Source organism: Misgurnus anguillicaudatus, chromosome 23 (genome assembly GCF_027580225.2).
Source record: "Misgurnus anguillicaudatus chromosome 23, ASM2758022v2, whole genome shotgun sequence".
Classification (NCBI taxonomy): Eukaryota; Metazoa; Chordata; class Actinopteri; order Cypriniformes; family Cobitidae; genus Misgurnus; species Misgurnus anguillicaudatus.
This window is the reverse complement of record NC_073359.2, coordinates 18,696,398-18,721,239: the sequence shown is the minus strand read 5'-3', so window position 1 is coordinate 18,721,239 and position 24,842 is coordinate 18,696,398. Positions and strand designations below refer to the sequence as shown.

At 39.1% G+C, this 24,842-nt stretch overlaps 1 protein-coding gene across 1 annotated transcript in view; it reads right to left on the bottom strand.

Moving 5' to 3' along the window:
• The window catches only part of polrmt (polymerase (RNA) mitochondrial (DNA directed)), a 63,339-nt gene that overhangs the window by 24,830 nt on the left and 13,667 nt on the right, over positions 1 to 24,842 (bottom strand). The window contains exons 6-15 of the mRNA XM_055217599.2: positions 20,670 to 20,819; positions 16,920 to 17,087; positions 16,158 to 16,328; positions 15,793 to 16,032; positions 10,759 to 11,550; positions 10,401 to 10,523; positions 9,962 to 10,084; positions 7,186 to 7,365; positions 2,244 to 2,330; positions 1,321 to 1,434 (exon numbers count right to left, since the gene is read on the bottom strand). Of these exons, the coding sequence (XP_055073574.2) occupies positions 1,321 to 1,434; positions 2,244 to 2,330; positions 7,186 to 7,365; positions 9,962 to 10,084; positions 10,401 to 10,523; positions 10,759 to 11,550; positions 15,793 to 16,032; positions 16,158 to 16,328; positions 16,920 to 17,087; positions 20,670 to 20,819 (2,148 nt within the window). The remainder of the gene's footprint in view (positions 1 to 1,320; positions 1,435 to 2,243; positions 2,331 to 7,185; positions 7,366 to 9,961; positions 10,085 to 10,400; positions 10,524 to 10,758; positions 11,551 to 15,792; positions 16,033 to 16,157; positions 16,329 to 16,919; positions 17,088 to 20,669; positions 20,820 to 24,842) is intronic.

Genomic DNA, 24,842 nt, shown 5'->3' with positions numbered 1-24,842 from the left:
GAAAATGGGATGAGAAAAAAAATAAGTTTTCTTTTTTCTTAAACACTTAATTTAAGGAAATTTTCTCTCCCCATTGGCAGATAATTTTGCTTGTTTTAAGCATAAATTCACTTAAATTATATAGTTTTTGCCTAAAAACTAGACATATTTTCTTAGGTCATTTTGCTCATCAAGAAAATACATCTTCATTTAAGAATTTTTTTACCGAGCCCCTAAGGTGACATTGGAGTAAAAAAAATCTTAAGTTTAGTTTCATGTGCTCACGTGAAACTATCGCATGCTCATGTGAAACTTTCGCGTGCGCACGTGATAGTTTCACGTGCGCGCGCGAAAGTTTCACGTGAGCACGCAAAACTAAACGTAAAAAAATTCTGCCCATGAAGGTTTCGCGTGAGCACATGAAAGTTTCACGTGTCAAAAAAATGACTTAGTATTTTTGTCTTGTTTTCAGTAGAAATATCTAAAAATTCTTAAATGAAAATGTATTTTCTTGATGAGCAAAATTTAGCGCATGCGAAACTAAACTTTATTTCATTTTTGCTCTATGTCCCCTTAGGGGCTCCGTATTCTTGATTTTGAAGTGTTTACAAAACAGTTAACTTATTGCCAGATTTTTTTTCTTACCCCATCTACCACATTTTATTTGCTTGCCTGCATGACTTTATGAATCCAGGGCCTGACTTGCTTGGACAAATTTTATGGTAGACCTTGTCTAAAAATACTTTTTAAAGGCAACCAAAGGGCAAATATGATTCCTGCTGTTTTTCACCAAACAATAGCTAACACATTTGGAATGACATGAGGGTGAGCAAACAACAACGCAAATTTAATTTCATAATCATAATACAATAGCAAAAAGCTTTTGTCAACTTCAAACTTTTATTAAACGAGTTTTATTAAAACCAAATATCTATTCATCTGGCAATAATGTGGTATTAGGCCACACCCATCAACAGCAGCAGCAGCAGCAGCAGCAAATGCTCAGTGACTGTGAAACTGACGGGTTGCCAGATGCTCTCTACTGGATCCCCCACACGCTATGGACCACCGCTGTGCCACCTCAGCTATGTGGCTGATGCTATCTGACAGCATCACGGGTCATCTGCATGCAAAACCCTGCATTTTTGTTCATCGTTTCACTCCCGACCTTTCTTACATCCCTTAGCAAGCAGGGATGGAGAGAGGACAGACACCCTGCTTAATTCTGGTTAGGAGGTAAAGTGTAGCGTATAAAGGAAGGAAATTGTCTACTACAAGGGCCTTAAGTGGTGATGAATGAATCTTAATCTCTCTCTGATATGTTTCGGTGTTGACACTTACCATTTGGTTCTTCATTCTGTGGTAAGGCTGAACGATAGGAAGTCCCAGCGGCGTCACCCACTCCACCGTTCGCCCAGACTTTGCTATTAGCCGTGCGCTCTCCGTCAGCCAATCCTGAGAACCGAAGATTAAGAGTTACAACAGCATCAGCCAATCAACCCAAGTCAGTTTGCATATATTAACAACTGCACTGGACTTTTCAGACATTGGATAAAGTTTGCACAACAGATTGAACCAATCTACCATGCTGAAAACGAAATTGAAAACCCCAACCGTGATTAAAAAACAGATGTTATTTGTTCGCTGTGCTAACTTCACGTAACAAATAACACAGCCAAAAGTCTTTAGCGCTGCTACAGGTATTTGTAAATACCCAGGTGCACAGGTGGAAAGTTGTTGGAGAGAATGCAACAGTGCTGGCTCTGCAGGTTGGCAGACGCAGTCGCAAGGTCCCCGGTGTTTTCCGGAAACACTTTGTGGGAGATAAATTTCCCTGCTCTTCTGGAATCAGGCCGGGCCTGAAGTGGATCCATTCATCAGACCGTTCACCAACAGCTTGGGCCCAAAGCACCCACCATGCCCTGCCCGGTCGAGTGGGTGGGGTTGTTTCTGGAATGATGAACTGCCTGAACTCAAGTCACTTTATCTGGTTCTCTAGTACCTGACCTATATAGGACGCTGATTGCGTCTGTAGGTGAGGCGGCGGATATTTCATATTCGCTTTGCCTGTCTGGTTGTGTCCCAGGGGGGTGCAACAGGAGATGGTGAACGGATGGCTCTTGATCAGTTGCAATTTTTGTTTCTCAGTTCCCTGCAGCTATAATTCATGAGGTGCACATGGCCGACATGAAAAATACATAGAAGACACCAGCAGTATCACATATATTATGTCATATATTAGTATATATTTTGATATTATATACCTGAATTTCCCTTGTCCCAGTAAACATTTCCTTCAGGCTGCTAAAAACCTGATGCACCAGGTAATGTGAAGCATCCCATATGTACTCCTGTGGATAGATAACATACATCTTTACATTAATACATTTATGCATTAAAGGTAAACGACACCGTTTTTCAATATTTTACTATGTTCTTACCTTAACTTAGATGAAGTAATACGTCCCTGTCTTTTTTCGGTGCATGCACTTAATCTTTGTACAGCGCATCATGACTGTGTTAGCATTTAGCCTAGCCCCATTCATTCCTTTGGCTCTAAACAGAGAGGAATTTAGAAGCCACCAAACACACCATGTTTTCCCTATTTAAAGACTGTTACACGAGTAGTTACACGAGTAAGTATGGTGGCACAAAATAAAACTATTGTTTGGAGCCATAGGAATGAATGGGGCTAGGCTAAATGCTAACACATTCACGAAGCGCTGTGCAAAGATTAAAAGTGCACCTTTGAAAAAAGATAGGTATGTATTAATTCATCTAAGTTGAGGTAAGAACATAGTAAAATATTGAAAAACGGTGTCGTTTTCCTTTAAGCTGTAGCTTTTACAGTGGATTCTAGCTACACATTTTCATCAGTATTTCATCCTTCCTTCCTTTGGGTTGTCAATGCAATGCTCTACCAATTGAGCTACAAGACCACCCAGACAAAGATCAATATATTTAGAACTCTCCTTCCAAATTACTGCCTCTAGATATCACCCAGGGATACACAGAAGTATTTCAAATGGAAACATGGGAACAATTTAGCTATGAAACTATGCTTAAATTCAGAAGTGAAAGAAGGATGAGAGTCTGGGTAAGACCTCCAGTCCTGAGAGACACACTGTCAGAGACATGACAGCGGCATTCAGCCATAGCCAACATGGGTTGAATCTACAATTACGTCACCCATAAAGAGTTTAATAATAGAAACATCAACAGAAAGACCTTAAAAACAACGAATAATCCCAAATGATCAACATTGGTTTTGCTTTACCAAGCAATGTATGCAGATAAGATCCCTTGACTCTACAGGTGATAATTCTATCCCCTTTTGTACTCCCTACGGAAAAATGGATAGGAGCATCACTCGTTCCTATGGTTGCCCACAGAGGATCACACTTGGGAAATCAAGACTGACGCAAGTGCAAGAAAACTAAATCCTTATCGTTCACATCGTCACGTGCGGAGACATCTTAAGCAAAGCAGGCCATATGACGAACCAAAAAAAAAGTTGACTTTCTGATCTTATAATCTACCTAAATCTTTAATCTCGCTTTAAATCTATCTCGAGGAAAACACCAGACAGATGGTATTTTTAAAAGAAACAATCCAGGAAGAAAAGAGGACATGCTTTTTTAAATGGAATTGTGACCTGAGGAGGTCACCTGGGTCTTAAAAGTGTAATCTGTGATTGTAAGCCGGTCTAAATAAAACACATTAGTTTTTTTTTCCTGAAAATCTTTAAGCAAATTACTTCTGAGAAATGTAATCCTGTCCACACAGAAATGCAAAGTTTCTTTTGCAAAGCCACGCATCATTTACTTAAAGGGACACTCCACTTTCCAGTTCCCCTAGAGTTAAACATTTGATTTTTACCGTTTTGAAATCCATTCAGCTGATCTCCGGGTCTGGCCGTACTACTTTTAGCATAGTTTAGCATAATCCTGTGGCCGAAAATAGTCCCCTGCTATTAAAAGTTACCAAGGGGACTATATCCGGGCTATATATATATATATATATATATAAAATAAAACATATATAATAGTAGGCGTTGCCATAGACTGTAAAAAAAGATGGACGGCGCCCGTTCGCTCTCTTCCATTGGTGAAAAGTGATACGGCGCTGACATCTTGGGTCTTAAAGGAACAGTATGTAAGAAATTTATATCAATGAATCATAAAATGACCCTGATATGTCACTAGACATTAAGAAATCCTTTTCATTTCAAATACTTATTTCACTCACAACAGTGGTCTGGCCAGAATATTGTCATTTAAAAAGTGGAATTGCAGCCCTCAACTGATGTTTATGTTGTCATGTTGTGTATTGGCCACCAGTTGTGTGATTGCAGTACCCGTTTTAGCCACAAGTTTTGTGATTGCAATACCAGTTTTGGCCACAATCCTACATACTGTTCCTTTAAGTCTGCGCAGTAGCGATTTCGGGACCAGTCCTGCGCAATAGTGAGCAGGAAGTAAAGCCGCGAAATCAAGGCCCCGCCCTCGCAGATTGCGCATATTAAAGCTGTCAATCATGACGTGACACAACTGTTTTTATAGCATTAAATAACTAACTAAACACAAACTTATTTAAAAACAAACACTCGAATTTACATGAGCGTGATAAAAACTACAGTAAATGACAAAAGGCAGCTTCGGAAAAAAGATACAGTATTTTACGGACTATACGTCACTCCGTAGTATAAGTCGCATCAGTCAAAAAATACATCATGAAGAGGAAAAAAACCATAAGTTGCACTGGACTATAAGTCGCATTTATTTAGAAAATTATTATTCTTTTGGGGGACATTTTGTTTGTTAAGTCTCAGGGTTTCTGCAGGTTTCACCAAGTCTAATTTAAGACTTTTTAAGACCTTTTTAAGACCATAATGAATTAAATTTAAGACCTATATCACGACAATGAAGTCCAATTTTATAGTCCAGTGTGAATGCATTCATGTGTTTTTTAGAACCTTTTATCTTTATTAACAAAAAACAGTATTTTCTAGGGGTGTGACAAGACACTTGTTCCGCAAGATGAAACGAGACTGGTTCACAAGAATAAGATCAGACAAGATTTTTACACTTTGCTGATATTACAAGTTTTTCACCTATAAAGTCATACGAAGTTTTAAGAAATCCCCAATGATAAAATATATGAAGAAAAAAGCATTATAATTAACTAAAATCACATAATTTTAAAATGTTTTAACCAATCTAGGGGTTTCACTAACAATTATTTTGGTAAGGATGATGATCAAGTAATCTGATATTTTTTGGTAATAAAAATATAGCTAAATGGGCCAAAGCATTTACGATGACAATAGTGATGAGACAATAATAATTGGTTCAAATAATGTATAATGTGCATAAAATAAACACATGGTTTTATGTAACAACAATGTTAAAATATTAGGTGTGGTTACCCAGATTAAACCTGGACTAGGTCTTATTTATATTAGGACATTTAAGGAGTTTTTTTTTTTTTTAAATATAACTTACAAAATACATTACTGGTGTGCATCTTGAGACAAAACATTGGCAGTTAAATATTTTATGGCAAAAATAGAAATAATTAAATTGATGAGACCAGGAGTAAGGGAAAGAGTGTAGTAGATCCACCCTCCGGAGCAGAGGGGGCGCTAATGCACCTATAAGCTAGATGCCAACCGCCATTAAAAGAAAAAAAGAAGACAGGTTTCGTTCGTTTTTGGGCTTGGCAGTGGAGCCAAACGTTTATCGGATGTCTGATGGAGCAGAAGCCGTGGTGCTTAAAACTGCTGATGCAGATGTTTAGCATGCCGTGATGCTCTTTAGGGCTACTGCTGTAGGCACAACAGAACGGAGAAATGCCGAATGTTTTTTACAGGTTTCTGCATTCTGCAGCGGCTTTATGTTTCTTACATTGCATGTGTGACACTAAAGCTTTGATGCCCATTGTTCTGAATTTTAAAACTTTCTTGCAAAATAAACAACGGACCCCGTACGCTAACTTGTCTTTACCACGGAGCAAAATCAGGGTTAAGTAACCAGTTTTCATTAAATGTGCACTTCCCCATAGCTAAAACTCACACTGTTCTCCATTTGCTTATACCCTGGTCCACGCACTTTAGCGAACTCCCCGCAAACTTGTGCTTTAGTAGATTCCACCTATTCAGTTTTTCCTGACACATGAGACGAACATGTATAAAACAGTTACAATCTTCTAGGCGGTGTTGGTTGGACAACATTTTAAGACCTTTGATACCCGGATTTAAGACATTTTAATGCTTATTAAGGCCTTATTTTCATACTACGGAATTTAAGACGTTTTAAGACTTTTTAAGGATCCGCGGACACCCTAATACTTTCTCCGTTGTCTTTAAGTTAATGTTTCAGTTAACAGTTTTTTCAGGGGTAGGCTACAGGAGCAACATATAGCGCCCTCTCATGGCTGTAGACAGTAATGTTGTCCTTTGGTTCATGTTAGGCAGTATGAATTAATTTTGACATATAAGTCGCACCTGACTTGGGCGTTGCCTGCCGTCGCCATCTTGGCAACGCATCACCGCGAATCACTCGTGAATAACCAAAAATGGGTTAAGAGGCGGGACATGGGTGAAGCTGAGTTGGCTGGTTGCTCAAACCACGCCCGCCTAGCTCGATTCTACTGGCAGCAGTAGCAGTTCACCCTTCACTCAAGTGGCCACGCCCTTAATTATTCAGAAGTTTAAGGCTTAATATAATTTAAACGGATGAATTACAAAAACATTCACCCCCCTCACAGCTGTCATGAAGGGCAAAATTAGCTATAAATACCAAAAACACTTTTTGTACCAGGCTGTAAACTTTATTTTCTATTGTAAAGTTAGGCATTTTAACATGAAGGTATATGGGAATTGACTCTCTTTTGGAGCCACCCTCAAGCGGGCAGTCAATGAATTGCAGTTTTAGTCATTTCCGTATTGGCTTCATCAGAGAGATCGGAAAGGTTGCCCCTCGGCCTGAATGCACTATGAATGCACCATAAGAACCGTACAGAGCGTTCATACTGTCAGATGCTAACCAGACTGTGTTAAAGACCAAGAACAAAGTTACAGACCACCTTCATCCAAACATCAAACAGGACAAGGTTCATGTCAAGTTAAAAACCGAGCCAACTTTCAAACACCTGGAGTTTGTTACTACATCTATGGAAACTTCATTGAAGCGTGAGAAACCTCACCTTGGGAAAGTCATCGATTTCCTTCAGCCGCTTTTCGATTTGTAGACGCCCCCCATAGCGGGTGACGCCATAGACCACGGTCATCACCGTCTGCTTCACCACCTTCCTGCTGATGAAGCCCTCCAGCACTTGAGCGATCTTCAGACCCTTCTCTGCGTCTCGAACCCTGAACTCCTCCACCTATGAGACAAAGTCAAAAGATCAGGGTTTACACGCATGACATAAAGTGATGCTTTCATCCAAAGCAACTTCTGGGGTATACATTATCAGCATGTGAGTTCCCTGGGGATCAAACCCACAACCTCTACTACCACGCCCTACTAGTTGAGCTACACGAACACAAGGGCATGAATGAACAGAACTTTCATTTACACGAAAGGACAGAGCAGCATCATTAATCACACACGAGTTGCAGAAGTTGTTGATGGTCTCACTGGGACTCTGGAGAGCTTATCCGGTGAAACAGCCCTCCTGAAGGGCTCAAGAACAATGAGGCCAAACTTTGCTACTTTACAACTTCAGCACTGTGCTAGGATCAAAGCAATGAGTGTTTACTTGCTTACATTATATTCCCAAATGTAGAGAAATCGATAGCTGGGTCATGGCATCTTCTATTAAAATTACACAGTCTTCCCAGAACTATACACTGAAGACGGATAAATAATCCTCATCTCAAATGCGTCTCCTGTGACCAAATGTGCAAAGATTTTTTTTTGGCTCGCCTCGGAACGTGGTTAAAATCCCATTACAGTACAAACCCTTGTTTACACCTGTATTTAAGTGCAACCAGTGATTACCAAAAATGATATATGTGACTATGGACCACAAAACCAGCCGTAAGGGAACATTATTTTAAATTTGAATTTATACATAATTTGAAAGCTAAATAATTGATGCACGATTTGTTAGGATTGGACAATATTTAAAAATCTGAAATCTGAGGGTGCAAAAAAATCGAAATATTGAGAAAATAGTCTTTAAAGTTGTCCAAATGAAGGCCTTAAAGCAGTGGTTCTCAAACTTTACAGTGTGCAGCCCCCCTTGTGTACGGCACATTTCTTTGCGGCCCCCCCAAAGAAAATTTATGACAAAAAACAGTTCTAAAACTTAACATTTTCATTCAACAAAACATATTCAATTATACAAAGTAGTGCTGTTGGTTAGTAGCCTTATTTTTTTTAGGTTTAATTACACAGAATTCATGATAAATTAATGTATTTTATAAAATGTCAAAAAACTGGGGCCCCCGCTGGCACCATCTCGCACAAACCACCCCCCCCCCCCCCCTGGGCCCCGGCCCCCAGTTTGAGAACCACTGCCTTAAAGGGATAGTTCACCATTTACTCTCATGTTGTTACAAACCTGTATAAATTTCTTTGTTCTGATGAACACAAAGGAAGATATTTTGACAAATGTTTTACCCAAACTGTTCGTGGACCCCATTCACTTCCATAGTAGGAAAAAAGTACACTATGGAAGTAAATGGGGCCACTAATGGTTTGCTTACAAACATTCCTCAAAATATCTTCATTCGTGTTCATTAGAGCAAAGAAATTTATACAGGTTTGTAACTACACGAGGGTGAATAAATTATGACAGAATTTTCATTTTTGGGTGAACTATCCCTTTAAAGGATTAGTCAATTTTCTTAAAAAAAAAAAAAAAAATTCAGATAATTCATTCGCCACCACGTCATCCAAAATGTCGATGTCTTTCTTTGTACAGTCGAGAAGAAATTATGTTTTTTAAGGAAAACATTCCAGGATTTTTCTCATTTTAATGGACTTTAATGGACCCCAACACTTAACAGTTTTAATGCAGTTTAAAATTGCAGTTTTAAAGGACTCTAAACGATCTCAAACGAGGCATAAGGGACTTATCTAGCGAAACGATTGTCATTTTTGCAAGAAAAAGTAAAAATATGCACTTTTAAACCACAACTTTTCGTCTTCCTCCGGTCCTGTGACATGCCAGCGCGACCTCACGTAATACGTCATCATGTCAAGAGCTCACGGATGACGTATCGAAACTACGCCCCAGTGTTTACAAGATACTAATTAATGTCTTTGTTTCAGTTTAATGTTTAAAATGGTCCGCAAATGTGCGTTTCATAAAAGTGCATATTTTTATTTTTATTGCCAAAAATGACAATCGTTTCGCTAGATAAGTCCCTAATGCCTCATTTGAGATCATTTAGAGCCCTTTGAAACTGCAATTTTAAACTGCATTAAAACTGTTAAGTGTTGGGGTCCATTAACGTCCATTAAAATGAGAAAAATCCTGGAATGTTTTCCTCAAAAAACATAATTTCTTCTCGACTGAACAAAGAAAGACATCAACAGTTTGGATGACATAGTGGTGAGTAAATTATCTGGATTTTTTTTTAAGAAAATGGACTTATGCTTTAACAACACATAATACTACCGGTAATACATTTTTTATAAATATTTACGTTAGGAAATATACAAAATTATCTTCATTGAGCATGATCTTTACTTAATTCCCCTTATGATTTTTGGCATTAAAAATGTTTTGACCCATACAATGTATTGTTGGCTATTGCCACAAATATACCCATGTGACTTGGTTTTGTGGTCCAGACAGGGTCACAAATATGTGACCCAGTCTGTGAAAACAGCTCATTATTTTTGATTTCTACATAAAATCAATGATTCTTGAGTCCACTGAAGGGTCTGTTGTATTACATAAGATAAACAAGGTTGAAAACATCTGTTTAATTGGCACTGCCGCCCCCTGGTGCCACAGTGCAACTGACCTGCTGAGCTACACCGCTGTAGACGTCCTGAGGTATTTCACATGGCATGAGGTTCACAGAAGTCGCGCCTATCACGTCCCGCCCGAGGGCAGCATAGTGCTGTAGACCGTTGCAGGAGCCGTCCTGAAGGGACGCAGAATACAAGAACGATTATTCTCATGTGAGCATTAATCACAAAGACAAATACAAACAGGCACAAATTTTAATCTTGATTTTAAAGTCCATCTGGGACTTTAAACCATCATTTGAGTATTATTAAAAAGCATAAAAGATGGCAGGATGTTTTATAGTGACCAAGCTGGCAACCGCAGCCGGGTTTTATTGGATTGGCAAATAAAACGTTAATGTTTAATGCTCATAATTTACCAGCAGAGACAGAAGACGTAGTTATAAAGAAAGCATTTATTCAATATCCAATGATTTGTGAGACAGTTCCTACCTGGTGTACGGGGAAATAGGAGATGTATTTAGTGTGGTCGGGTGCGCGTGAGGCATTTGCTATCTCCATACAGCAACCCAGTGCCTGCCACGGCTCATCTGCATTCATCCACCATTTGCGACCCTGTAAAAAAGAGTTATGAATCTTAGGGGCCGTGAAGTGTGACAAACATTTTAACGAAACATATGCCTTAGTTATAACTGAACGCTTGCATTCTGCTACAGATTATCTACTACATAATGGGACTAAATTGATTTGAATAAATACACTACAGAGGCAAACATGCTCCATTATATAAATTGTGACCACTGAAGCGTATAATAAACCTATGCTCGTGTCTCGTGACATCATAACTTACATCAAGAGGATGGTCTGCTGAGTCCAGGATGTCCTCCATGATACTCTCTGCATACTCCAGCCTTCCTGCTAGTGAACTACGCTTCTTCAAACCAGTAAGATTCACCAGGTGGATCTTCAACCAGTCAAGGCCTGTAGGGCCGAGAGGTCTTCCCTCGGCAAACAGCAGCAAGGCCCTGGTCACGTCACTACCCAGGTGGTTAAAATATGGCGGCCGAGGGTACGTACGACCGCGGAAATCCATATTGTGAGGAAACCAAAAGATCTCATCTCTCACGTGATTAGCGATAGACAGCTTATAAAGTGCATCCATTCGGAGGCTGTGCATCTCCGCCACCTTCTTTTTGGCTTTAATGCCTTCCCGCTTCATGTACGCCTTCTCGGCTTGGGTGTACGAAGGATCGTGAGGGCTGAAGCGTGGAATCTCGGGTGCTTCGGACAACGGCGGAGGAATGCAGAGCTTGTCGCTCCCCTTGTCGTTGAAGATGGAGATGATGATGTCCAGGAGGGGCTTGTTGATCTTCCAGGCGCAGTTGCCCACCTGGTTGAGGGAGTCCAGGACGGCGTGGAGATCTTCTGATCGGCTCTTCTCCAGGAGAAGCTGGTGCTGGATGGCTCCTTCGGTTGAACGCATCAGCTTTGTGGGTGATAAGAGGTACGCGCCGCTTTTTGGGGAGGTCCAGGGTACCGGCGGACACAACATGGGCATGACGTAGGAGTCGAATGTAAGTGTGGTTTCCATCGCCTCCCTTTGCATTTGGGTCACAATAGGGTGCGGCTTGATGAAGCCGATCTGATGGATATGAAGGGAGATCAAAAATAAAATCTTACATCCTTAAAATTGTTCCTTAAGATGATACACTAGAGAAACCCATAGAAGACGCTGTAGTAAACCTTCGAAGGCGTAGTCATTGGCTGTCAACCTGGGTGATTCTCACGAAATCCAGATTTAGAAGGTGTTTAGCATCAGAATTTTTAAAAAGCCCTTGAAGCCAATTTTTTTGCACATATAAGATTATGGTCTGAACTTACTATAACCATTGTTTTTAGATGATTTAAAAATATTTCCTATAGAATTATTTACATTTTTTTAGATTATCATTATCAAAAATTATCATTACCGCAACATGACATTACATTAAATATATGCATTTACAAACTCATGTTTCGGTAATGAGAACTAAAAAGTTGTCTAGGTATTATGACAAACAATCTTGAATGTCACAGTCAATTATGTCCCTTCCAACAATTTGTTTTTAAAATGTTAGTTCCTTGAAGGCTTAAACAATGATTGAAAATTGTTGTGGCGGATGAGAAAATTGGTCTTGGACACATTTCTATTCCTTATTGTCTCTACATTTACCAATGATCACCAAACACCACATGTTTCTTTACGGTAAATGTTTATAGTATAACATGCACTGAAGCTTTTTTTTTAATTATAAATATTTCCATGTCAAATAACCCAAATACAGGCATGGACGCGTTGCGGTAATGAACATTTTTCCCTTAAATGTGGAAAAACAACAAAATTGGTTTGTATGATGCCATTTGAAATCATGTGCAAAATAGTACATGAAGAGATGTTTGTAACTGTATGCTTCTTATTTTAATAGCATTTACTTTTTTTATTAAAAATGTTTAATGACACCTCATAAGTCTAATTTCGGGAGAAACACCCACCTGTGTCTAAAGATGACTTCTTGATGCCATGTCAAGGTGAGGAACCCACAACAGTGTCTTGAACAGCTTTATATTTTTAAAGTTTACCTTACAGGCATGTTGTAAAATGCACAATAAACACATGATTAAATAGCACATGGTGTGACAGATCTATGCTTATAACTATATCCTGTCAATAGCTCTCTCAATCAGCCCTGTGATGCCAGTTTAAATACACATTAAAGGTGATGGATGTGTGCTTAGACAGCTAGATAACATTCACAATACATTTATGAATTTGGCAGACACTGTTATCCAAATCGACATAGACACAAACACACAAAATGCAAATATACCTACACTAATGGCACAAATGGTCTACAACATTATTGCTCTACAAAGGTAAAGCGCAGTAAATTTCTTCTCGACTGAACAAAGAAAGACATCAACGTTTTGGAAGACATGGGGGTGAGTAAATTATCTGGATTTTTTTTTTTTAAGAAAATTGACTAATCCTTTAAACACTGTTAATAAGTCAGAATGCATGAAATAGCTTTAAATGTAGGGTTGCAATATAATTCGCATTTGATTGTCATGCACATCTCGTCAGTAAAGTCGGTTCTGTAATTAGAAATAAATCTCCATCAGCTGCTTTCAGATGGAGCATCATTTACTATCAGGACAATTTCTCATTAATTATCGTGAATGTATTGCCTGCGACATGTATGCAATATGGCCCAGCCTGTCAGGAACTACGACTTTGTTTAGTAACTGCTGCTCCATCTGAAAGCAGGGGATGCCGATTTACTACTAATCCAGGAACTGGCCTTACTGAGGAGATGCGCATGACTTTTTGAGAGCATGGCTATGCCGAGACTACACGGCAATGTCTGGAACGAGACACTGAAGACAAAATGGAAAAATCTCACACTCCATATCCCTTGGAGGTTAATCTGCCGGGCAATTAAGGAGACACTAAAAAAGAGATTAGTTTCAGAGTAATTATTCTTCCTCTGTTGGCCTGTGAGCGCTCACGCAAGAAAAGTGATTTTATAATTCATGAAAACATTTGTGACTGTGAGAGGTTATGGGAGTAGGATTGAGTTGAAAGATTTAAGACAGCACAAATACTGACCACCAACAGCAGACGGTTTGCTTACTTTTTTATCCATATCACATAGAAACCTGGAAAATGTCTTTTCGTTCTTGTAACCACTAAGCTGATTGCTCTGAGATTCTAGAATCTAGATATAATGTACCATATACTGTCAGAAAAAATTGTCAAAAAAATTCTCCCTAGTTGTCACTGGGGCGGTACACTTTCGAAAAGTACACCTTTGCGCCTAAATAGTTCATATTAGTACCTACTGGTACCAAATGTATACATATCTGCATCTATAAGGTACATATTAGGGCCTTTTTAAAGGGTACTGCCCCAGTGACAGCCAAGGACTAATACTTGTCCATTTTTTGACAGTGAATTGACTGTCGATTGGACTGTCGATCCATCTATCGACTTCTCCATCCGTCAGTCTGTATGTCTATCTAGCTACCAATCCATCTGTCTACCAATCTATCTACCTACCTACCCATCTATCTGTCTGTCTGTCTTTCCCATCCATCCATCCATCCATCCATCCATCCATCCATCCATCTACCTGTCTGTCTGTCTATCTATCGACTTTTCCATCAGTCGGTCTTTATGTCTATCTAGCTACCAATCCATCTGTCTACCAATCTATCTACCTATCTATCTATCAGTCTGTCTGTCTGTCTATCCCATCCATCCATCCATCCATCCATCCATGCATCCATCCATCCATCTACCTGTCTGTCTGTCTATCTATCGACTTTTCCATCAGTCGGTCTGTATGTCTATCTAGCTACCAATCCATCCGTCTACCAATCTATCTACCTAGTTACCCAGCTATTTACCCATCTATCTGTCTGTCTGTCTGTCCATCTATCTATCTGTTTGTCTATCCGATCCATCCATCCTTCCATCCATCCATCTATCTACCTGTCTGTCTGTCTATATATCTATCTGTATACCCATCCATCCATCCATCCATCCATACATCTTTCTATCCCTGTCTGTCTATCCCATATTCATCCATCCATCCATTCATCCATCCATTCATGCATCCATGCATGCATCCATCCATCCATCCATCCATCCACCTGTCTGTCTGTCTATCTATCGACTTTTGTCTACCTAGCTACCAATCCATCCGTCTACCAATCTATCTACCCATTTACCCATCTATTTACCCATCTATCTGTCTGTCTGTCTGTCTGTCCATCTATCTATCTATTTGTCTATCCCATCCATCCATCCTTCCATGCATCCATCCATCCATCTATCTACCTGTCTGTCTGTCTATATATCTATCTGTATACCCATCTATCCATCCATCCATCCATCCATCCATCCATCCATCCATCCATCTACCTGTCTGTCTGTCTATATATCTATCTGTATACCCATCTATCCATCCATCCATCCATCCATCCATCCATCTATCTTTCTATCCCTGTCTGTCTATCCCATCCATCCATCCATCCATCCATCCATCCACCTGTCTGTCTGTCTATCTATCGACTTTTCCATCAGTCGGTCTGTATGTCTATCTAGCTACCAGTCCATCCGTCTACCAATCTATCTACCTATTTACCAATCTGTCTGTCTGTCTGTCTGTCTATCCCTCTATCTATCTATTTGTCTATCCCATCCATCCTTCCATGCATCCATCCATCTATCTATCTACCTGTCTGTCTATATCTCTATCTATCTATCTACCCATCTATCCATCCATTCATCCATCCATCTATCTGTCTATCCCTTCCATCCATCCATCCATCCATCCATCTATCTACCTATCTGTCTGTCTACATGTCTGTCTATATCTCTATCTATCTGTCTACCTATTTATCTGTCTATCTATCTGTCTATCCATTCATCTATCTACCCATCTGTCTGTCTACATGTCTATCTATCTATCGACTGATCTATCCATCTTATTATATATGTCTGATAATCCTGCCCCCAAATGGCACATAAAAAACAAACATCACTGGTCACTTTTCATGTCAGTCAGAGGCTTTGATTTAGTAGGCAGTTGTTGGACACTTTAAGGGGCCATTTGCATTTCGGGTCTTTTGAGCACGCAAATACGTTATCTTAAATGTAGCCGCGCTGCAAGCAGGCTAAAATAGAAAGCGATACGGTCGTGACCACACACGGTGAGATGCACTCTTTAAAATACTTAAACTTTTCAGAATGCTGCGTCAAAAGATCGTTGGAAAGAAGGAGGGGAAGTGGTGCGGTTGCGTTTTTAGATGCGAAATGTGAACCGTCCCAAGACGCACTTACCTTACGACTGCTGCGAAACGTGTACATGTGATATAGGACTGGAATGAGCCTCTCCTCTGGAGTGGAGTTGAGGATACTGGACTGGATTTTGAGCTCACGCACCATAATGTCAACCAGTAAGCCCCCCAACTGTACCATTAGCATCTGTGGCCAAGGGGTGTCATCATTTAAAAGGGAAGGGCCATTGGACCTCTCCATCTCCAGACTTTCCCAAAATTCCCGTGGCAAGAGGTGATTGATCTGCAAATGACAATGTATAAGAGCAAACACAAGTACATAACGATATAAAGTGATATTTGATGCTGGAGTAGACACACTAAAAATAAGTATGCATTTTTCAATCGAACCGATTGTGAAGCTTGTACCTTGGAATCGTTTGCCAGGAGCTCAGCATACGAGCTGTAGATGTTCCTGAGTTTCTCTGTCATCTGGCTATGGCTCTTTTGACGGATGCAGTACATATTGTGAACTCTGGTTCCCATCTCCTCAGCCATGACAAGTAAAGATTCACCGCTGGGTGACAGCTTGACTAAAGTCTAAACAGGACGATTCATTGAAAACAGAAGTTAGTGGATCTCTATAGAACAACTAAGTAGAATGTTTAAAGTAAAACATTGTCTAAAAGGTGCAATGAATAATTTATGAATAGGGTTTATGTAATAGGGTTACAGCTTAATACTCTTGACAAATATTTTTTATTTTATGTACACCGACATGAGTCAACAATATTATTATTAGGCCTGTCAATAGATTAATTGCACTTCATCGCATACAAAATAAAAGTTTTTTGCATAATTCATGTTTGTGCTCTGTGTGTAATTTATAATATATATTTTATATATAAATACACACACAATGTTTGTATTTAAGAAACATTTACATGTATAAATATATAGATTTTGATATATTTTATATTATAAGTTTAAATAAAAAATATACCTAAATTCCTTAAATTCATACATGTATGTGTGTATTTATATATACCTAATATATACACATTTATTATCCAAAAACAGACTTTTATTTTGTATGTGATTAATCGTGATTAATCTTTTGACAGCCCTAATAATTATGCATCTTTAATATCATACTGAACAAGAGTTTGAAAATGCCAAATAGTTTAATACCTGTAGCATGATGTTCACATACTCTTTGTCATCCAGGATACACATATAAGGGTATATACAGGTACTCCAGCACCTCTGGCTGTTATTGGCTAAAATCTGTTTCCTGTCTTTCAGAGCCTGAAGCAGAACTTTTTCCCAATGCGTCCGCTGCGTGGCTAATAATTCTCTCTGTACAAATATACAAGTAAATATACATTGATGTTCTGTGCTTTATTGCATACGTGTAACATCATTCAAAAGTACAAAATTCATGAGCCTTGCATCATTTGGACTTGCACAGGGATTTGGAAAAAAGATGTTTGGATGTGTGCAATGGATGGGTGGTTAAATTGGAAAATAATATTTTGCATAATAAAGTCTATTTTTAGTACCATTTAAAACATCACTGAGCACAGAAGACATTAATAATAGACATTAATTCACTATTAATAACAAACTACGGTACCTTACCCCATCTTATATACAGTACAGTTAAGCAATATTTATAAAAAAAACTATATATTTAAAAAATATATTTTTGTAGCATAACGGGGAAAAAATTCAAATAACAATTGAAAATTGGGGTGGAAATGTGCTTAAATTGCATTTTAATGTAAAATGCAACCCAGATATTTCTTAAAGGGCATCTATTGTACAAAATCCACTTTTATAAGGTGCTTGGACATGATGTGTGTTGGCAGTGTGTGAACACAACCAACCTACGATTTTTAAACCTCATTTAACCAAAGCAATCTCAGTAGACATGCCTTTTGATTCTCTTATCAATGTAAGGTCACATTGATAAAGCCCCGCCCACTTACAGTCCTGCATTACCATAGTTTCTGCCCTCAGAGATTTTTACGCTGTTCGCAGTATCTCAATAGTGAGATACTATTGTCTCAGACTGTATTAATCTGATATATTTGAACTGAAAGTGCTCAATGTATGTTTGTAAGGGATTGAGGAGCTGCAGCTCATTCGCATTTAAAGGTATAGACATTAAAACGTGCATTTTTGTTCCCGCCCAAATAGGGGCATTTTAGACATGCTATAATAAATGATCTGTGGGGTATTTTGAGCTGAAACTTCACAGACACATTCTGGGCACACCTGAGACTTATATCACATCTTGCAAAAAGGCCATGATGGGTGCCCTTTAATAATTTGTAAAATTTACTCTATGCAGCTGCTGTCTGCAGCATATTTATTATACCACATACTCTCCATACTCTACATACTCTCCATTCATACAAATTGCGACTTTAAATTAAAATCTCATGTATATGTAGATGCAATACAGTTTTGGGTCCAGCAGGCAGGCGTTGCCGCCCAGCGAAAGTGGGCCATCTCTTTAATGGGGTGCTTTTCTCTTTCCCTCAGAAATGACACGGATCAGACACGATGACCCCGCAACGCAAGGGTGACGCTTTTACCAGGCTCAAGGGGGACGCATTACAATGCATTTCGATTTCATTAGACTCTACTGCAAATGTTGCAGGACCGCCGGGGACCTTTCTCTCTTTACAGTAAAAAAAAACAGGCAGAGGATGGCAGTGGAGGTAAATGCCAACGCAGAAAAAAACTGGACTGTGCGAAAATATGCCAACGCACAAGGTGGAAACTTTCACACATGTCTGCATTTAGACAACGTACAGTATGACAGCGTAGGTGCATGTTTGAAAAAATACGATGTGTTGACTACTGCAAGAAACATCTGGGAGTCACCACACATGTATGAGACCTTTAAATGCCTTTTTATAATAGTTTCCTATGTTTGAGGATTCACGCCACGTATATTTCAGTTCATGTCACACCAAATATTAATGCTGGCCCACGAACCAGCATTAATCATACAATATAAAACCAAAGCTAACAGTCACTAATATATAAAGGTACAGTACTGTGCAAAGTCTAAGGCCACGTGCCACAATTAGATTTGTTGTTTTTGCAATGGTATAATGACCATATATAATAATCTCTTTATTAAAATACAATCAAAAAACACAGGAACATGGAGGACATTTTAAACCTAATGAAGTGAAATCTAATCTAATGACTTCAGTTTAATCAAAAGAGTTTAACATGTGCTTACAGTGTTTCCCACAGATCTGAAATTTACTTGTGGTGGTAGCTCGTGAAAAGGGCAATCATTATATCCACCGACAAAAAATGGTCTACTATACATGTGACAAAAAACTAATAATGTGTGACACAACACAATACTTTGATTTATTAAACATTAATATTAATTTCACATTATAGTTCATTAATCTAACCACCCCAAACTTTCTTTGCCATAAACAAAGCTGACACTGTTTGTTAAAGCACCACGAAAAAACTTTATGTTTTTGCACTGATATATGAAGCAATTTGATGACCCCTTTTATCAAACTCAATTATATACAATACTATGTACAGTATATTAATAGACAGTGCAGGTCTATAGATTATAAATGTGACTGATGTTATAATGTTAATAATTTCTATTAGTTAGGCACTTTTACTGCTTCTGCTTTCTATTTCTCATTTGCCGATTAAAAAAGCTTAATCCTCTCATTATTTCAGATTTAAAAGTCTACTTGCTGTCCCGATGACAGACTTTACATTACAGCTTTGCGTTTTTTATATCCTGAGTCAGCTAGAGCTTTGCTCATTCAGTATTAGCACTGCTTTTTGCTACAATCTCTGTGCAAACTGTTTAGATTTTAGTAAAGATATGGTCTATTAATTGTAAGATTATAAAAAAATGGGATAAAGAAAAACTGAAGCGGCGCGTGGTCGTGACAAGAGCCAGCTGTTATCGCCAAAGAAACCGGAGGCACGCTGAAACAGCACTCGAGCTTTGCGCTAGCGGCCGTTCTCCGATCGACTCGGGTTTTACACACAATATTAATCAGACTTGGGACCCGAAGTAATGAACTAGGACCGACCCGGCTGACCATTTAAAATATAAACCCGGAACCGTACGGGTCCCGCGTCCTTAGTGAAGAAAGACCTCTAATGGTAAAACTCTGCTCAAGTTCAGAAACATGAAAGGATACAATGTGACACACTGAGGTTGCTTCGCGTCGCACCCAATTCATTGAGAAACAGAGAGCACGTGAACGGACACTCAACGGGAGAGACACAACGTGCTTGCACGCAAAATGAAGCCAACTTGGATGCTATAAACACATATGCACATAAGCATATGCGACCATTTTGGTCGCAGTGTAGTTCCCTGGCTGCTCAGTTACCTCAGTATGTGCTGCAGTTGATCCAGTTTGCCGCGCTGGATGATGAGTTTATGACGCATGCATCATCTTCACGCGGTCACCCGGCCCCCACCTTTCTATCTCTCGCGCGCGCGCTCTCTCTCTCTCGCTCTCTCCAAAACACGGGTCATCCAGTCGAGTTCAGAAAATACGGAAATTCGTAAAGTGATTTTTTTTACCTGGGCGGGTCGCAATTTACCTGGGCGCACCGCCCAAGTAAAGCCTATGTATGGGAAACACTGGCTTACTAAATACAACATTTTGCCTAAAGAAACATTTTTGTTCTGTAGATTGTGTACTTTTCCTGTATTTTCTGTTAGTATATTAATAAATTAAGTGAAAAACACATGTAGACGGACATTCTGCTAAAACAACAAAGCTGGTTGTGGCCTAATACTTGCACAATACGCTATCATATAAAAACAAACTTAACTACTATACAGTCTATTTACAGTATATAATATTTGGTGTATGTGCTTTTGCTCTTAAAAATGTTTGGTGCATCTTGGTTTCGTACCATTTTGGCCATGTGGCTGGTGACAGGCTTTATGGCTTCCACGGAGTCGATGGTGACAGTGTTTGCCGACTCCATAGCCAGCTGATGATTGAACCGATCCTGCAGCTCTGCCAGGCTGAAGTCCAACTTAGGATACGTGACCCCTTCTCTCTATAAGACAAAGGGTTGGCAAATGAGGTGGACAATAGGAAGGAGGAAAGCCATTAGAGTCAAATGTGAGATTTAAAGGTACCATGTGTAAGTCTAAGGAGGATATTTTGACAGAAATGCAATATAATATACACAATCCCTGCTGAAAAAACAGCATACCAGCAAGACCAGCATATTTTGTGTTTTAGTGCTGGTTTGCTAGTGAACACCAGCTTAACCAGCACCAGCATCATCACCAGCTAAACCAGCACCAAACCAGCATTAGCACCAGCATCTCATGCTGGTCATACCAGCAAGACCAGCATATGTTGTGTTTTGGTGCTGGTATGCTAGTGACCACCAGATAAACCAGCATCAAACCAGCATAGACCAGCATAATTCCCATGCTGGTCCATGCTGGTTTGATGAACCATTATGTTTTTATTACCATAGAATGAGCCATTTTTATCTACATACATCCTTACATGTAAGCCGCTATTTTGTGCCATCATGTTTCTACAGTAGTCCTAAACGGTAGCGTCAGACAACTGTGACGCTACCGTAGCTTCTCTATGTGCTTCGAAAGGGAGGGCTGAGCTGTGGACTGAGCCGTTGGCTGCAATTCGCAACCTCACCGCGAGATGCTGCTAAAATCTACACAGTGCACCTTTAACTCTTTCCCCGCCATTGAGGAGTTATTTCATTAATTGCGAGAAAACGCTTCCCTGCCAATGAATGAGTTTTTACAGCAATCCATTTCCGCTATTATCCACTAGGTGGCGCTTAGTTTTGGGGAAAGTTAGTTTTAAAAGTAATGTATTACAATATTAAGTTACTAAATTACAAAAAAGTTACTAATTGCGTTACTTGGTTTCTTTTCATGGAAAGTAATGCTAACGTTACTTTTAAGTTACTTTTGCGTTACTTTTTCTTACTTGGCTGAGGCTTGATCTCTTTCAGGCCTTGCAGGTGTTTTTTATGATCGCAAAAATTTAATTCTACGTTAATATGTTCAGTTTAATTCAGTATGTTATTTTATTTTTCAAATTGGATGAATTAAACTAAAAAATAACTTGCATTACTTTTTAAAAAGTAACTCAAATATTAATGTACATTTATAAAGTAATGCGTTATTTTACTCGTTACTAAAAGTAATATTATTACGTAATGCGCGTTACTTGTAATGCGTTACCCAAAACACTGGTGGCGCTCTCACAAAACTTATAAAACATTGAAGCATCCACTGATCCAAAAACAGTAAAAACTCTGTGTATGTTTTGATCATCGTTCTGAATCTAATTTCTAACAAAAGTCCTTTAGAAAACTGCAATTATCTCAGTTTTGTTCTCAAAATGTGGTATTTCTGAAGAAACCTATCCATATTTGAGAGGTGATAAAAAGAGAACAAATGAAGATAGGATGAACTTTTTCTTTTAAAGCAGAGGGTCTGTTTATTTTGATATATTGTATGTTTATATATTTAAAAAAGACATTTATGTAAATCATTAAAGGGTCTGTCCTTTCTGTGTTTTTGAAGCTTTGATTGTGTCTATAGTGCACAATATAACATGTGTTCATGTTTCACATGGAAAAAAACAGTATTTTTCACACAATTGACTTATCTGTATACCGCGGTTTTCACTGTCCTAAAAACGGGCTGATGTCTTCCTTGTTCTATGAAGTCCCTCCTTCAGAAACACGTATCGAGTTCTGATTGTGTAGTTTGTATAGTGTGTTGTGATTCGATAGCAGCTTAGAGCTTGCCGTTAGCTTAGCTGGCGACTGACGTATTCCTGTGGGCGGAGTTTAGTCAAAAAACTGTTCTAGTGACGTCATTAAAGCAGGAAGTAGAGGGCTGTAGTCCAAACCAGCCGTTTGCTGTAGGCTTTGAAAGGCGAAAATATATCGCCTGGCAGTGAACTTTGAGCTTTATCATTTTACAGGTATTATTTATGCTCTAACAGCAACATTACACACTAACTAGGGTTTAAAAAATGGGATCAGGAAGAATGTGACCTTTAAACTTTTGTTAAAAATATAAAAAATGCTGGCGCTGGCTGGCAACTTTTTTTTAAAAAAAAGCTGAAAGCAATGAAAGAGTTAAATTCGATTTGAATACCACAGTTAGCAAAATCTATATTTACTAAAGAAATTCCAATGAATTGGCAGTATTTTCAAGATACAGTTTTAATTTAATACGTTTGCCATGACCATGTGAATCCCACTGATGTGTATGTAAGCTGAACTACTATTAACATTGTATCAGATTGCATAACATTATGAGAAAAGCAAATCCTTTGACGTTTCCTGGCAGATCAAGTGAGCTGTGCGTGTGTAGTGATACTATAAGTGAACCCTAGACGATTCGCTAAATAATGAGCATGGGAATGATAACAGCCAAAGGCTTTATACTGAATATTACTGCTTGCTTACGCATAACTGCATGTGAAGCCTAAAAGGGTTTAAAACTCATTAACACAAACATACAACAGACTAATGCAATTCCTATTTACACTTCATTAATAAATAAAAATATGAAACTGCTCCAGGCCTAGAGGAAATACGAGCAGAGCAAGTGCATATATGAGTTACTAGCATAACCAATCATTGTTAGTAACCTGTAAAGCTTTCCTGGGTGATTAAACCCATTTGGGCCTTATGGTTTCTAGTGGCGGCCCTGGACTCGTGATATGATCTCACAAACTCATGGAGCGGTCTGGCTGACAGCCAAATGGGTGGTCGTATATGTAACTAAAGCATATATTACTGCAACAGCCTGTGAAGCGGTACGGAGAATACGTCAACGCGAACCGCGCGCTGACATGTAGAGCCGTTTATTATTTGAGTCAGCGGTTTGCACAGACATCTGAAAATTAGTCAAACAAATCATGGAAGACTTTCGATAGGATAACTCGGTCTGGGCATTAATATTCGCCAGGGAAGCAGGAACGGAGAGGAAGAATGCTAAATCTGTCCTCGACAGAGATCACATGGACGGCGGCCAAAGTAAGCAAAAGGTTATGGCAGGATAAATAATGCCGGCGGCGATGACTACTACAACCCGGCCAGGAGGAACACAAGGTTCAGTGTTGTGTACAGGGACGGCCCATATTTCCACAAAACTGCCGCCTGACAGGAACACGTGCGGACCTCTGTGTCATTTTGATCCCAATGTAGACGCAGATGCTTCTGTGGGCTTCTGTAAGACTAAGGGTCAAGAAAGGGCAATGTGTCACCTGTAACCATATTCTAATCTGTACTATATTATACAGATGCCTATACAGTAAAGTAGCATTGCTAACAGACTAAGAGACTGTGATAAACTAATATCACATCAACTAGCTTGGTCACTTTCAGCTCAGACCTTCAGATGACCCAATTTCTGCCAACTTCCCAGGAAGTTTGTATTCAAATAAAAAGTTGTAGGTGTAAGTTACAAATGGGCTCATGTGCACCTGCGGTAATGAATCAACAGGGAAAAAGGGCATAGTGGGAAATTGGTTGTGGGGTAGACTGGCTTTATAACAATATGCGGTGGGGCAAAAAAATAGTCTGGATACTTCTGTCTGGAGGAATTTCATAGCAGATGACAGCTGCCATGGTTGTAAGACTCGGCTTTTTGTCACACAGACATGTTTAGGCAGGTCTTTTAATGCAACCCAAGATGACAGGTGACAAGCATCTGGTGTTTTATTTCCCTGGTCTTAGTTTCGACATTTTTGCGGTCCAATTACGTTTTTTACGACCGGTTCACTAACAAAGTAATTACAGTAATTGAATGATAAAGATGATGGTGTTTGTGTAAGACAGGATTTATATTCCCAAAAGAACAGTATGTGAAGAAGAACAAGGTCTTTTATGAGTGATAAAATGTGCATGGTCTAAGGATATTTGGGTGATATATGTAGATCATAAACGGCTCCAGCTAAATGACTGAACGCATAAATAGAAATTAATATAAAAAGAAAATATAAATCACAACACAAACCAAAACAGGACAGGACAGAACAGAACAGTAGAAGCATAGAATAGAGGAATAGTAGA